This window comes from Aquarana catesbeiana, linkage group LG11, assembly GCF_042186555.1.
Source record: "Aquarana catesbeiana isolate 2022-GZ linkage group LG11, ASM4218655v1, whole genome shotgun sequence".
Taxonomy (NCBI): domain Eukaryota; kingdom Metazoa; phylum Chordata; class Amphibia; order Anura; family Ranidae; genus Aquarana; species Aquarana catesbeiana.
The window spans coordinates 225561729-225578745 of NC_133334.1; the positions used below are offsets into that span (position 1 = coordinate 225561729).

At 43.3% G+C, this 17017-nt stretch overlaps 1 protein-coding gene across 2 annotated transcripts in view; it reads left to right on the forward strand.

Annotated features, from left to right (window-relative positions):
- CFDP1 (craniofacial development protein 1) overlaps positions 1 to 16812 on the forward strand; it is a 126152-nt gene extending 109340 nt beyond the window's left edge. For both annotated transcript variants that reach the window (XM_073605433.1, XM_073605434.1), the window contains exons 6-7: positions 5836 to 5994; positions 16479 to 16812. In XM_073605433.1, coding sequence (XP_073461534.1) covers positions 5836 to 5994; positions 16479 to 16572 — 253 coding nt within the window. In that variant the 3' untranslated portion in view covers positions 16573 to 16812. The remainder of the gene's footprint in view (positions 1 to 5835; positions 5995 to 16478) is intronic.
- Positions 16813 to 17017: the final 205 nt, after the last annotated feature.

The following is a 17017-nucleotide window of genomic DNA, read 5'->3' on the forward strand; positions in this document are numbered from 1 at the left end:
GATGCAGTACAATTACTGAGCATACCTCTCTGACACTCTGCTTTTACCTACCATGAATCTGCATCTTGTGAGTACCTGAACTGATCGGCTCTTTGTGTTGCTTTTCTCGCTCAGTGTCTGAGCTCTGCTGTAAAGGGATTGCAAGAGGGTGATACCAGGTCAAATTCTGGTAGCTACACTGCTAAAAAGAAAATAAATGTAATGATGTACTAATGAACGCAGAACTGCATTAATGTGTGTCCTTATGTGCCCAGGGTTTGACTTTAACCAAAAAAAAAAAAAAAAAGACAAACCTAACGTTCTCACTGCCTTTAGTGAAGGCATGGCTGTGTTTATTTTACATTATTGCCATAGTAAGGTGTAAATGTGTCACCCCTGTATTTACAGAGTGCTATGGAAACCACTGTCTTGTCTTATCTCAGTGATGGGAAAGTGGTTCCAGCCCTTTGTGCTATCTGAACTGCCTGCTTCTTCCACCCCGCTTTTGTTTTCCAATGTTTCCAATGTGTATGTTGTATCTCTACAATGGTGGGAACTGGGGAGAAGGAGCTAGATGTATAGCTAACCTTTTCACTGCTGCAGCATGTCTCTTACACTACACATAGCAAAAGCAAAAATGAACACAGTGTATATGTGTGTGTATATATATATATATATATATATATATATATATATATATATATATATATAATGTATGTGTGTATGTGTGTGTATATATATATATATATATATATATATATAATGTATGTGTGTATGTGTGTGTATATATATATATATATATATATATATATATATAATGTATGTGTGTGTGTGTGTGTATGTATGTATATATATATATATATATATATATATATATATATATATATATATATATATATATATAATGTATGTGTGTGTATATATATATATATATATATATATATATATATATATACACATACACACATACATTATATATATATATATATAAAATGTATGTGTGTATATATAAAATATTATATTACCAAAAAGTATTGGCCTTTAGACGCACATGAACTTTAATGACATCCCGGTCTTAGTCCGTAGGGTTTAATATTGAGTTGGCCCACCCTTTGCAGCTATAACAGCTTCAACTATTCTGGGAAGGCTGTCCACAAGGTTTAGGAGTGTGTCTATGGGAATGTCTGACCATTCTTCTCGAGGTGCATTTGTGAGGTTAGGCACTGATGTGGATGAGAAGGCCTGGCTTGCACTCTCCGCTCTAATTCAGCCCAAAGGTGTTCTATCGGATTGAGGTCAGGACTCTGTGCAGGTCAGTCGAGTTTCTCTACCCCAAACTTGCTCATCCATGTCTTTATGGACCTTGCTTTGCACACTGGTGTGCATTCATTTTGGAACAGAAAGGGGCCACTCCCAAACTGTTCCCACAAAGTTGGGAGCATGAAATTGTCCAAAAATGTCTTGGTATACTGACGCCTTAAGAGTTCCCTTCACTGGAACTAAGGGGCCTAGCCAAACCCCTGAAAAATCAACCCCATACCACAATCCCCCCTCAAGCAAATGATTTGGATCAGTGCAGAAAGCAAGGTCCATAAAGACATGGATGAGCGAGTTTGGGGTGGAAGTACTTGACTGGCCTGCCTGCCTTTATGGACCTTGTTTGATTTTGTCTTTTTTAACAAGAAGGGACCTTGCTTTATTAACTTCTCCAAATCATTTTGTGGAGGGGGATTATGGTGTGGGGTTGTTTTTCAGGAGTTGGGCTTGGCCCCTTAGTTCCAGTGAAGGGAACTCTTAAGGCGTTTTGGACAATTTCATGCTCCCAACTTTGTGGGAACAGTTTGGGGATGGCCCCTTCCTTTTCCAACATGACTTCACAACAGTGCACAAAGCAAGCTCCATAAAGACATGGATGAGAGAGTTTGGGGTGGAGGAACTTGACTGGCCTGCACAGAGTCCTGACCTCAACCCGATGGCCAATTTAAGAATCCCTTTCAGATTTCTGTCGCTGTCTTTGTCCCCATTGGGCAGAATCACCCTCTAAATTCGTCTTGTAGACCATTGTCACCAGGACAGAAAGTAATAAGAAATTCAAATTTTTAGAGGTCATGGAACAAGTAGTGTGGGGAAATCTAATGGGGACACCTGTTCTGGTGACCACTAAGAGGGGTTTTTCCTTCACCTGTGTCTCTAGGACAAGAAGTGAAGGGCAGTCTTCCCAAGGAAAAGCAGATGGCAATAAACCTATAAGTTGGGCAATTTTGACTTTAGATATACTGTAAAGCTTACTCCAGCCATTGTATATTAAGGGCTACATACTGCTTTAGGCCGGCCATAGACGGAGCAATTTTCTTTCCTGCAGCCAGAGGTTGCAGAAAAGAAATTCTCTCGATTCCCCCATCGACAGTCAGTCTATCCCTTGCAGTGCCAGGGCAGTCCCCACTACAAATGAGGATTTTACCTTCCCCCGGAGTTCACATTTAAGAAATGTCTTGCATCCCAGGGATATTCCGTTTTCACCTGCTGCTATAAATCTCCTTGTTCCCATCTATCCAGTGTGTGTCAGGCCGTGAACCTTAAAAAAAAAATTAAAAAATGACACCAGAGGCCTGTTTTTATTTTATTGTTATTGGAATGGACTGCTAGCCCTGCTCTGTTTGCTTAATTCTGTCGGAAATTTTCCATCCTCTGATTAAAACAGGTTATATTCCTGGAAATATTTGCAGTAAAATGAACAGAATGTTTTTAGCAGCCCTATGGTTTTGTTCTTTTATTTTAAGAACTTTTTGTTTGTTATTTCAACGTTCCCCTAAGGGTCGGTTCACACTGGGGCGACTTGGGATCCGACTTGTACGCCCTCAAGTCGCCCCAAGTCGCTTTGCATTTAGATTATCATGGTAGGCAATGGGAGCGTCTTAATTGACACTACTGAAGTCGCTCCGACTTCAGAAAAGGTTCCTGTACTACTTCTATCCGACTTGTAGGCGACTTGTACCCATTCAACTCAATGTAAGTCGCCTGCAAGTCGGATCTCTCAAGCGACTTTGCAGAGAAAACCCCTCCCTCCCAGAGAGGTGATTGGCCACAGGCAAAGTCGCCTGTCATGGAGGCGACTTCAAGTCGCCTCGTAATTTGCCGAAGTCGCGCTAAAGTCGCGCTGAAGCCGCGTTGAAGTCGCGGTACAAAGTCGCGCTAAAGTCGTGTTGCCCATGTGTGAACCGACCCTAAAAGGTGCATGCACTGCCATACTATTTTTCTTTTTTAGGGCTCATTCTCTCTGTTTTATGTGTAATATCTGAACAGAACTCAGGTTCTTATTGGCAGAGCTATTGGAAGATCCTGTATAAACTACACGCCTAAAATACCCGTGTTTAGATTGTAAATTGTTTGAATGGATCGTTTACACGCGTAAAATCTGTAGGACCCCCGGAGGCAGCTGCATCCTACTTTTGTGTACGTCATAAGTATCCAATACACACCAAATTCCCAAATAAGCGTAGCATTGAACTTTATCTATTAAGGCTATACTGTAAGTAATGTGGCTTAAAACGCTATGTGGTTTTGACAGAGGACCTCTAAAACGCTGTGTAAATGAGCTCTAAAGCTGAAGTTTAGTTCAAAAATATTTACACCTGCAATCGCATAACTTACCTAAACTGAAGTATCTATTTAGAGGTAGGACAGAGCTGTCGCTTCAGCAGAATTAATGTTTGAATGAGAAGGAAGGCGCGCCCGGTGTCTAAAAATAGGCAACTATTGGTGTGAGGTTACAATCGTTTATTGAAAGCGTGAGAACATACGGATTGACCCAACCAATTTCGCGGGCACTGCCTCCTCCTCCTTCAGGTCTGTTGGTACATGCTAATGGAGATGGGCGGACTCCGTGGTAGTAACATTCTTTGTGATGGTAAATGCTGGCTTGTAAAATGCAAAAAGCTTGTAACTCCTCAGGAGGGTTGTATTTTTTGGACACCAGGTGCTCCTTTCTTCTCTTTCATGCGCTGAACTGAAGTATGTCTCATGTCCTGCAGGCTGATGGTTCTTATTGAAATCTTCTTTCCAGCAGTGCCCGGTCCTCTTCACAACACTGCAGGGGTTCATCGAAGAAGGTCCAAACAGGCACCTGCCCTTTTTCTGTCCTCTCCTTATAATAAAAGACCTTGCATTGTTTTCAGAGAATACAACACACGGGGTGTGTCTAATTACTGTCTATGCTGGCCAAGCTCCTTCACTCCTTCCTTCACCTCATTACATAATCTTTTATGTAGTAGGCAGGGAAGAACTGAATGGGAAAACTATAGATTGTCACTTGTCATTGATCTCTGGGGCTGCTGACATCTCATCCAAGATGGTGGCACCCCGTAGCAGTCCTAGGGCTTTTGGATGTATGCAGTCCTAGGGCTTTTGGATGTATGCAGTCCTAGGGCTTTTGGATGTATGCAGTCCTAGGGCTTTTGGATGTATGCAGTCCTAGGGCTTTTGGATGTATGCAGTCCTAGGGCTTTTGGATGTATGCAGTCCTAGGGCTTTTGGATGTATGCAGTCCTAGGGCTTTTGGATGTCTACTAAGGTAAATATAGGTAAAGTGCATGCTTTTTAAAGAGAAGAAGGACCAAATGCTTTTTTGGCCCTACTTCTCTTGTGGGTCACAGGAGTACACTTGCTTTAGGCTGGTTGCTCAGCACAGGACCCAGAAGCTAGTGGAGTAACGATTAGTAATGATTTCCAGTTTCAAGGGGCCAGATATGATATATATGGGTAGTTACATTGGTACAAGCTGGTTCTATGTAACTATGTAAATGTATACCATGCCTGGAATTCATCTTTAACCACTTCAATGCTGGGCACTTTCACCCCCTTCATGCCCAGGCCAATTTTCAGCTTTCAGCACTTTCACACTTTGAATGACCATTCAACGCTGTACCCAAACAAAATTTACAAATTTTTTGAGACAGATAGGGCTTTCTTTTGTGGGTATTTAATCACCACTGAGTTTTTTTATTTAAATAAAAAAAAAGACCAAAAATGTAAAAAAAAAAAAGTTTTTCTTTGTGTCTGTTATAAAAATGTTGTAAATAAGTACGTTTTCTCCTTCACTGATGGACACTGATATGCAGCACTGATATGCAGCACTGATGAGGTGGCACTGATGAGGTGGCTCGCTAATATGCAGCACTGATAGGCGGCAATAATGTGCACTGGTAGGTGGCACAGATGGGCGCGACTGACAGGCATCACTGATGGGCACTGGTGGGCATCGCTGATGGGGCTGCACTGATAATCGCTGCACTGATTATTAGTGCAGATCCCCCATGTCAGTAGAGCCGTTTATCGGCTCTCCTCTACTCACGCTCTGTCCACGTGAATAGAGAAATGCCAATAACCGGCACTTCCTAGTTACTCTGTGATTAGACACAACTGATCACATGGTAAAGAGCCTACATCATAGGCTCTTTACCGTGATTGGAGATGCAGTGTGTCAGGTGCGCACGAGCGGCTTGTTCTGAATGACGTCATATGACCTCTAGTCAAAACACTGGAGCCACCTGTGTTAAATACATAAAGTGCACATAAAATCATTTGAGAATGTTTTTGCTGAAATGAATAGTCTGGTGACAGGGTTTCTTTCACATGCACATGAGAGGGGAAGGTTTGAGGAGCCTGTGGGGAGTGATAGAAGTTTGAATTGAATTCATGAATCAGTAGTAAGTCTCTGAAGAACGTGGAGGCAGTAGCTCTGTCAGTATTTGGTATGCTCTTTGCCTCATTGGACTGTTATAATTCATGTTGCACTTTTCTTATTTGCTTGTATAGGAATATCCTGACACTTACCCCTGTGTTTATGTCCTGTTTCAGTGTGAAGAGACCGGGTGGCATGAGCAGCATTCTGGGTAAATTGGGATCCAAAAAGCAGAAGATGAGCACACTTGAGAAATCTAAGCTGGACTGGGAATCCTTCAAAGAGAAAGAAGGGATCAGTGAAGAGTTGGCTATTCACAACAGAGGAAAAGACGGGTAAGAGTGTCTCATTATCAATCACTGCCACATATAATAAAGATGTCAAGTTGGAAATCTCCACAGTGCAGATGTATGTAGTTGCATGTCTGTAGTTAAAGAGGAACTTCATTTTTTTTTTTTTTAAAGTCAGCAGCTACAAATACTGTAAAACAAATACTGTAGCTGCTGTCTTTGAAAAAACAAGTACTTATCTGGACTTAAAGTCCAGCATCTTGCTTCCCGCAGATAGTTCTTCTTACCCCTGTGGGTCCTTGGCGCCGCCATCTTGGATATGAGAGCTGGCTATGGCTTCCTGAGGAACCACAACTGGCTCCTCGCTGCCCATTCACAAGCTCACATGGCGCATTGTTTTAATGGTCCTGCAGCCTCCAGGGAGATGTGACATGTTCCAGGAGGCTGCGGGAGGGGATGGGGCAAAGGATGTTTACCTTCCCTGGGCGAGGATTGTGGGAGCAGTAGCAGGTACCGATTTAAGAGGGGGAAAAAAGGGTACTCTTGTGTCTTTATTGAACACACCCATTAAACTTTCACACTGGTGGAGAAAAAAGTAAGTGAACCCTTGTTACTAGTCAAACCTCCTTTGGCAGCAATGACTTCAAGCAAGCTCTTTCGATGGCTCTGGATTAGACCTCATTTAGGAGCAATTTTTGACCATTCCTCTTTACAAAACTGCTTTAGCTCAGACACACTTGTAGGATGTCTCGTGTGAACAGCTCTCAAGGTAATTCCACAGCATCTCTAGAGGGTTAAGGTCTGGGCTCTGACTGGGCTGCTCCAAAAAGGTGCATTTCTTTTTTCTGAAGCCTGTCTGTGATGGTAATTCAATGCTTAGGGTCATTGTCCTGCTGCACCACACAACTTCTACGAAGCTTCAGCTGGTGGCGGACAACAACCCTGACATTATTCTATAGGATATTTTGGTAAACTTGGGAATTCATTTCCCCTCAATGGCAGGTGGTCCAAGCCCTGAGGCAGTAAAGAAAGCCCAAATCATGATGTTCCCTCCACCATACTTCACAGTTGGGATGATGTTTTGATGTTGGTAAGCTGTCCTCTTTTTGCACAATACATAGTACTGAGTATACCTCTCAAACAATCCAACTTTTGTTTCATTAGTCCACAAAACATTTTCCCATTAGCGTAGTTGCTCTTTGTCAAACTTCGGACACACAACAGTGTTTTTTTTTTTTTTTTTTTGTAGAATAGCCGCTTCCTCCATGATGTTCATGCCATGGACACCCTGCCTGTTAAAAGACTTACGTATGGTAGACTCATGAACAGGGATGTTTGCCAGTTCCAGTGATGTCTTCAGGCCTTTGGCTATTACTCATGGGTTCTTTTTCACCTCATTGAGGATTCTGCATTGTGCCTTGACAGTCATCTTGGCTGGGCGCCCACTTCTAGGAAGAGTAGCCACATTACTTAACTGTTTCCTTACTTTTTCTTGCCACTGTATGTCTTTAGTTTTTAAAACAAAAACAGACAGACGTAAGTTCACCATAATAACAGTGGGGTCTGTCTTTTGTTTAGAAGTGGGTTCATTCTGTAAAAGAGGGTCACAATGATCTTGGTATAATTCTAAACTCTTCTGCGTTATCATACAACATGTACACATGACCTTTATCATCTCGGCACAAAAATGAGAAGATGAACTGTGCGCTTTAGCACAGAAGTGCGAGAGAGAAATCGACTTCCAACATACAATATTGAACATTTCTGCCCCCCCCCCAAGTGACAAGAGACCAAGATCTCCAGTCATTTCATGCTGAGGGGATTGTAGCTCAGCAGGCGGAAGGCACACATCGACTTTTTATTAAGAAATGCTCTGCATGTAAAATCATCCATCTGACATCACTCTACAGGAATTATACCAGCACCCGAAATGCTTCAATGAGCCTGTCACTTGTGATATGAAAGGTATCCTTAGGCAATGGATGCCCACTGTTAAATATTTTCAGATTCAATAAGTTTAAATGACAGGTGCGTTACAGTAGTCAAGACAGCAAATGATTAGGGTGTAGTGTTTTTAAATTAAGGATGACTGATTATAGAGATTTTATTTAGAATTCATATTTAGAATTAAAAGCAAATAATAGCAATAGATCTTCAGCTATAGAGCTGGTAGTTGACAGCACAAGGGCATTGCATTGTCTTGTCCTTCTGCTGAATAGAACGCAGAAGCCTTCTGGCTGTCTGCAAACATCACTTGTCCACAGGACTGAAGGCGGCTTTTGTGATAAATGACTTTTGAAATGTGTATTTGGGGTGAGCTAATGGCATGGGCACCAAGTACAATGGAGCACATAGGCACGTTATACTATTAATAAAGCAGAGCAAGTGCCCTGTATTAACAACACAAAGGGAACAGGCTGGTGTGCCCCTGGCACAGGTTTGTGCTGTGTAAGCAGCTGGCATGACTCCTTCACTGAACACAGTACTGCTTGCTCTCATGTGCCCAGGCTGCCCTGACTCAGCATGCGCCTCTACTTGTTGGCTTTCAGTTGCCTGCAGGGGAGGATACTGCTGTACTCTGGCACCACATCCTCTTATGTAACCCTCACACAGGCTTCCAGAGCTACAGAACATCCTTTAATTACCCGCACGCCATTTAGAATGACCACTGCCTGCAGTGTAGACCAGATGGCTGCATCATTGTTTTTCTCCATGGAATGTGCTAAGGTTTCTATCTGCATATTTAAAGTGCCACTGGATTAAAAAAAATGCATCCCTGTAAAGCAAAGGGTAAAACTCCGTCCGTCCCGTCCCCCCCCCGCTACTGCTGATCTCTGTTCTCTCAAAGGGATACAGAAGAATCTCACGCTTTTAAGTGTTACATATACCTGGCGCCCACTGCACTGTGGTTCTACCCACTGGCCCCTATGCCACTACTGTGTTCTGTAGTTTGTTCAATGTTGAAGATTCTCCTCTCGCTGTAGCTCTTAAAGACAGCAAAGATTGCAGGTTCTGGTGGAGGGACAGTCACTTGGTGTGTTTATAAAAAATTTGCATTGCAATTTGTATAGTGAAAATGCATGTATATTCATTCTATGCCAATCGGGCAAAAAACAAAGGTTATTAGGCTATTTTCTGTGCTGAACAAATGATTTTCAGTCATTTGAAATGAAAAATACCGCATTTGTCCACTAGATGGCAATAAGTATTAGTATATATGTTAAGTATATTTTTTGACATTTAAAGAGAAGTTCCGCCTGCCCCTTTAAAAATGAAAAGTCAGCAGCTACACCTACTGTAGCTGCTGACTTTTAACATTAGGACACTTACCTGTCCTGGAGTTCAGCGATATCGGCACTGCGGGGGGGGGGGGGGGGGGGTAGAGACGAATAAGTGGAAGTTCCACTTTTGGAACTGCTTCCCATCTGCTGTACATACATACATATACAGTGCCTTGAGAATGTATTCATACCCCTTGAAATTTTCCACATTTTGTCATGTTACAACCAAAAATGTAAATGTATTTTATTGGGATTTTATGTGATAGTGTGAAGTGGAAGGAAAATGATAAATGGTTTTCAGTTTTTACAAATATGTGAAAAGCGTGGCATGCATTTGTATTCAGCCCCCTTTACTCTGATACCCCTAACTAAAATCTAGTGGAACCAATTGCCTTCAGAAGTCACCTAATTAGTAAATTGAGTCCACCTGTGTGTAATTTAAATACAGCTGTTCTGTGAAGCCAACAGAAGTTTGTTAGAGAACCTTAACGAACAAACAGCATCATGAAGGCCAAGGAAAACACCAGACAGGTCAGGGATAAAGTTGTGGCGAAGTTTAAAGCTGGGTTATGTTATAAAAAAATATCCTAAGCACTGTTCAATCCATCATCCGAAAATGGAAAGCGTATGGCACAACTGCAAACTTACCAAGACATGGATGTCCACCTAAACTGACAGACCGGGCAAGGAGAGCATTAATCAGAGAAGCACCCAAGAAGCCCATGGTAACTCTGGAGGAGCTGCAGAGATCCACAGCTCAGGTGGTAGAATCTGTCCACAGGACAACTATTAGTCGCACACTCCACAAATCTGGCCTTTATGGAAGAGTGGCAAGAAGAAAGCCATTGTTGAAAGAAAGACATAAAAAGACCAGTTTGCGAGAAGCCACATTGAGGACACAGCAAACATGTGGAAGAAGTTTCTCTGGTCACATGAGACCAAAATTGAACTTTTTGGCCTAAAAGCAAAACATTGTGTAGCAGAAAACTTACACTGCATATCACCCTGAACACACCATCCCCACCGTGAAACATGGTGGCAGCAGCATGTTGTGAGGATGCTTTCCTTCACCAGGACAGTCAAGCTGGTCAGAGTTGATGGGAAGTTGGATGGATGGAACCAAATACAGGGAAATCTTAGAAGAAAACCTGTTAGACTCCGCAAAAGCAGGGCCGTCTTTAGCGCAGGGCAAACGGGGCACTTGCCCTGGGCCCAATCTTTGTTGGGGGCCCGCGCTACCCGTGAATTGAGGCCCCAATGACAGCTTTGCAGAGCGCACAGAGGACACGGGAGGATGTATTCCCGCGCTAGCCAGCTGAGAGGGGGCGGGGCCGGGAGCTCCACTGACGCTCTGACCCCACCTATGTGCAGCCTGTATACTTGGAACAGAAGGGCTGTAGTGAGAGCCAGTGATCGGAGTGGTAGCGTCAGTGGAGCTCCCGGCCCCGCCCCCTCTATACTGGCTAGTGAATACAGAGGTCCGGGGGGCAGGGCCGGGAGCTCCACTGACGCTCCCTCTCCGATCACTGGCTCTCACTACAGCCGCTCTGTTCCAAGTATACAGGCTGCACGTTGGCGGGGTCAGAGCGTCAGTGGAGCTCCCGGCCCCGCCCCCCTCAACTGGCTAGCACGGGAATACATCCTCCGTGTCATCTATGCGCTCTGCAAAGCTGTCATCGGGGCCCCAATTCACGGGTGACGCGGCCCCCCAACAAAGCATCAGTGGAACTCCCGGCTGTTGTAGTGAGAGCAGAGAGTGGAAGCCCCGCTTACACACCTGAATGTATATAGTGAGTTTGGCTGGCCAGGTATGTTCTTACACCCATAAAATGCCTGACTGTTTAAACCCTGAGCTGTGTTATTCAACTGTAAAGCTGTGCATTGCTGAAAGTTCTCTGACCATCACCTGTATAATGTCTGCAGTCTCTGATTGTCTCCTGTAGTATGTCCGTAGTCTTTAATTGTCTCCTGGAGTATGTCCGCGGTCTCTAGTAATCTCCTGCAGTATGTCCGCAGGCTCTAGTAATCTCCTGCAGTATGTCCGCAGTCTCTAGTAATCTCCTGCAGTATGTCCGCAGTTTCTGGTAATCTCCTGCAGTATGTCCGCAGTCTCTGATTGTCTCCTGCAGTATGTCCCCAGTCTCTAGTAATCTCCTGCAGTATGTCCGCAGTTTCTGGTAATCTCCTGCAGTATGTCCGCAGTCTCTGGTAATCTCCTGTAGTATGTCCGCAGTCTCTGATTGTCTCCTGCAGTATGTCCGTAGTCTCTGATTGTCTCCTGCAGTATGTCCGTAGTCTCTGATTGTCTCCTGCAGTATGTCCACAGTCTTTGGTAATCTCCTGCACTATGTCCGCAGTCTCTGATTGTCTCCTGCAGTACGTCCGCAGTCTCTGATTGTATCCTGCAGTATGTCTGCAGTTTCTAGTAATCTCCTGCAGTATGTTCGCAGTCTCTGGTAACCTCCTGCAGTATGTCCGCAGTCTCTGGTAATCTCCTGCAGTATGTCCGCAGTCTCTGATTGTCTCCTGCAGTATGTTCGTAGTCTCTGATTGTCTCCTGCAGTATGTCCCCAGTCTCTAGTAATCTCCTGCAGTATGTCCGCAGTCTCTGTTAATCTCTTGCAGTATGTCCGCAGTCTCTGATTGTCTCCTGCAGTATGTTCGTGGTCTCTGATTGTCTCCTGCAGTATGTCCCCAGTCTCTAGTAATCTCCTGCAGTATGTCCGCAGTCTCTGTTAATCTCTTGCAGTATGTCCACAGTCTCTGATTGTCTCCTGCAGTATGTTCGTGGTCTCTGATTGTCTCCTGCAGTATGTCCCCAGTCTCTAGTAATCTCCTGCAGTATGTGCGCAGTCTCTGATTGTATCCTGCAGTATGTCCGCAGTTTCTGGTAATCTCCTGCAGTATGTCCGCAGTCTCTGGTAATCTCCTGCAGTATGTCCGCAATCTCTGATTGTCTCCTGCAGTATGTCCACAGTCTCTGAACCTCTCCTGTAGTATGTCCGCAGTCTCTGGTAATCTCCTGCAGTATGTCCGTAGTCTCTGATTGTCTCCTGCAGTATGTCCGTAGTCTCGGATTGTCTCCTGCAGTATGTCCGTAGTCTCTGATTGTCTCCTGCAATATGTCCGCAGTCTCTGGTAATCTCCTGCACTATGTCCGCAGTCTCTGATTGTCTCCTGCAGTATGTCTCCGGTCTCTAGTAATCTCTTGCAGTATGTCCGCAGTCTCTGGTAATCTCCTGCAGTATGTCCGCAGTCTCTGATTGTCTCCTGCAGTATGTCCGCAGTCTCTGAACCTCTCCTGTAGTATGTCTGCAGTCTCTGGTAATCTCCTGCAGTATGTCCGCAGTCTCTGATTGTCTCCTGCAGTATGTCTGTAGTCTCTGATTGTCTCCTGCAGTATGTCTGCAGTCTCTGGTAATCTCCTGCAGTATGTTGCAGTCTCTGATTGTCTCCTGCAGTATGTCCCCAGTCTCTAGTAATCTCCTGCAGTATGTCCGCAGTCTCTGGTAATCTCCTGCAGTATGTCCGCAGTCTCTGGTAATCTCCTGCAGTATGTCCGCAGTCTCTGGTAATCTCCTGCAGTATGTCCGCAGTCTCTGGTAATCTCCTGCAGTATGTCCGCAGTCTCTGGTAATCTCCTGCAGTATGTCCGCAGTCTCTGGTAATCTCCTGCAGTATGTCCCTAGTCTCTGGTAATCTCCTGCAGTATGTCCGCAGTCTCTGGTAATCTCCTGCAGTATGTCCGCAGTCTCTGGTAATCTCCTGCAGTATGTCCGCAGTCGCTGATTGTCTCCTGCAGTATGTCCACAGTCTCTGAACCTCTCCTGTAGCATGTCTGCACTCTCTGACACTCTCCTGTAGTATGTGTATTAATGTGCCCCTTTACTTGCTCAATTATTTGCTCCACTGCTCAGTGAGAGGTAATGATGTGCATTAACCTCTAGCAACCAATCAGCGAACAGTAGTGATCTGCTTTAATCTCTAGCAACCAATCAGTAAGTGGTAATGATGTGCTATAACCCCTAGCAACCAATTAGTGAGCGCAAATAATGTACATTAACCTCTAGCAACCAATCGGCAAGCAGAAATTATGTGTTGTAACCTCTAGAAACCAGCCAGTGAGCAGTAAGGATAGGCTGTAACCTCTGGCAAACAATTGCAATCGCTGCGTGATCTGCTGCAGTAAACTGATTTTGAGTCTAACTGCTATTTTTTGTATGTCTCAGAATGGAGGGGGGGGGGGGGCAAGAAAATGTTTGCCCAGGGCCCAATCAAAATTAAAGACGGCCCTGTGCAAAAGACTTAGAGACTGGGGCGGAGGTTCACCTTCCAGCAGGACAACGACCCTAAACATACAGCAAGAGCTACAATGGAATGGTTTAGATCAAAGCATAGTCATGTGTTAGAATGGCCCAGTCAAAGTCCAGACCTAAATTCAATTGAGAATCTGTGGCAAGACTTGAAAATTGCTGTTCACAGACGCTCTCCATCCAACCTGACAGAGCATGAGTTATTTTGTAAAGAGGAATGGGCAAAAATTTCACTCTATAGATGTGCAAAGCTGGTAGTGACATCCTCAAAAAGACTTGCAGCTGTAATTGCAGCGAAAGGTGGTTCTACAAAGTATTGACTCGGGGCTGAATACAAATGCACGCCATACTTTTTAGATACTTCGTTTTAAAAAAAATTGAAAACAATTTATCATTTTCCTTCCACTTCACAATTATGTGCCACTTTGTGTTGGTCTATCACATAGAATCCCAAAAAAATGCATTTACGTTTTTGGTTGTAACATGACAAAATGTGGAAAATTTCAAGGGGGATGAATACTTTTTCAAGGCACTGTACATCCTGGACAGGAAGTGTTGACACCAGGATCATGTCTGTAGCCACAGGTTAAATCAGATCCATGTAAAGGAAAGGTATTCGTGTTGGTGCTGGTAGAGTTGCTACTGAAATTCTTCATTACTTTTAGAACATGAGAAATGACAACTGGAATCTGGTTACACAGTATGTTTTCCTCTAGTATATATACAAATGAAAACAGCTGAGTAATGTTTAAGAATTGTGGCGTTGGGGTGTTGATTGGCCACCTCACATTCCTAAATCCACAGGTGTGCTGTGATGTTTGCGTCTGTTTATTACATCCAGTCTGGTACTCAGAACAGACACAAGCAGCAGCAGGTCCTTTATGCACAGCCACTGATATAACTGTGACCGAGCTGTCTCCAACAGCTTACAGTCAACTACTGATCCTGATGAAGTCAGCAAAGTGCAGCCAGTCACAGTGCCCTATGATCAGGAGCCCCTTCTACCAGCCTCCGGCATAACAGACCATTTAGGTTAACTTTTTTTTTTCTAGCTTCCCTGCGTACCAATATAGCATTCATGTAAATTTTTTGCAGGAAAGGAAAAAGCTTTCTGTTTGTCCTAGACCAGGCCTTACTTCAGCCTCCAATTTGCTGTATAAAACACTCCTCCATTATTTCCTGGACGTCCTTTAGGGTGAGAAAACCGTTAACAAATAGGAAAGAGTTCACCCACTGACCTCATTAACACACAACCTGGACCTGCCCTCTCCCTCCAGGAGATCACTCCTACTCACCTCCTGTAGGTTCATGCATTTCCAATGCAATCATTAATCACCATTCTCACTAAATACACAGCTATCGATTTTTTTTCTACCTTATTTTCTTTTTGCATAGAGTGTTCATTTGGTAGAGTGTGCAGGAGCTGAGCGATCAGATAACAGCCTATGTGAAGCAGAGCTGTAGTATTGAAAACAGGAGTCCCTGGAAATCTGTAAAGCTCACCATACACTATACAATCTGATTGTACAATCTCTATTAGATCTGCCATCAACTATGTAGTGCCTGATTTGATACAGAGTGATTGGATAGATGGTGAATCCTCCTGTTATATAGCTTTGGTAAATCTAAAGGAGATCATACAGAGACAATCAGATTGTATAGTGTATGGACAGCTTTATACACCTTAAATTAACTAATCACACTTTCGGCCATTAATTGTTAGCTGCACTTCAAATGCAGAAGCAAACACGTGAAACGCATTTTGCCACGTGAAAAAACAAATGACAACGCAGCAAAACGAAAAAAAAAAAAAAAAACGCGCGTAAATATCCCATGAGCTACTTTGGCATGTGTAGGTCGGCCCATTGCAATCAAGAGGTGGTATTGTAATGAGGGAGGTGTTGTCCAGACAGGTGAACATGCTCTATCACGCCCTATTCTGTGATGAATTAAGGCAGGGCATGATGGGATATGACCTACAGGAAGTAATGGAAACAAATCATTAAAAAAAAAAAAAAAAACAAATAGATGAAAATTCCGAGCTGCTATAGATGAGGTAAGTGAGAGATAAGTACATTGAGATGGCTGGGGCAAAAATGAATTTTTTTAATGAAAAGTGAAATTCTGCCCGAAAAGATGAGCTTAGCCTTTAACCCTTTTGCTGCCAGGTCCATACTGACCTGACAGCAGGGGGGGTTTATACATATTCCCAGTGGCTGCAATGCCAGGATTGTGTTTAAATCTGACAAGCAGACTCCTGCCTGTCAGGTGGAAGCATTAGGGCGGCTGCACCCCCATACCCCTCCCCCTGATATGAACGTAGATGCATGTGTCGGGGCGTCAACGCATGCAAACGTCAGTTGCAATACACGTTACATATTGCCGTGCACACCGGAGAGCGAGAGCAATATTTCTAGTACCGGACCTCCTCTGTAACACTAAATTGATGACTTATAGGGGGCTTTTAAAGTGCTGCCTATGGAAAATATAGGGTACTAAAGTTTGACGCCATTTCACAGGCGCAAGCAAATTTAAGGTTTGACATGTTGGGTATTTATTTACTCTGTGCAACCTCGGCTTTTATCTTTTACAAAAAAAAATGGCTAATTTATTATGTTTGTGTGTATGTATGTTTTTTTTTTTTTTTTGTGAAATTTTGCGGTAATATCGTGTGCCATAAAAATGTGAAAATACCACTATTTTTTAATCTCCAGGGTGTCTGCTTTCAGAAAATATATAATGTTTTGGGGGTTTTATGTAATCTTTGGGCCTAAAATGATTTTTTAAGCATGTGTGCAAAGCACATAAAACGGCTCTGGCAGCTAAAGGGTTAAAGCGCCATCTTCCACCAGCGTAAATGGGGTTAACATATCATGCTGTTGTGTTAATGGATGACCATAGCGCATTTAACTGGAATTCCTCTATATATTTACAGGTATATAGAGAGGAAGTCATTCCTGGAGAGAGTGGACTACAGACAGTTTGAACTAGAGCGAGAAATCCGACTCAAAAACATGAAACCTTCCTGACCCTCGTCTTCTGATTGCCGACGTACCAGACAGATTCGGGGCTGCCGTTGTTTCATTACTGAGTGGAATATTATGATCTGTATATTTGGACTGTAACATGAACATTTTAGCTTACTTGGTCTCTGGGATGTTATTTTTACTTTTTTCTTTTTTAGTACAAGATTTCACAATCAATGTCATTCTGTTGCTGAATGTGTCCAATGTTACCAAATTATTAAATGTAGCTTTGTATATAAACTACTTAGGCAATAGACTCATTTCTGGTGCTATTAGATAAGTGCTATTGGTTTTATTAGACTCCTTTCTGCTACGATATTGTCAAATAATGAAGCCTTTTTTTTATTTTTTTCTAATTTTTAGATATGTAAATGTGATTAGCTGAAGGTAAATATTCTTAAGGCCCTGTATTGATGTTTCAAAAACCACATTTCTATACATATGGGAC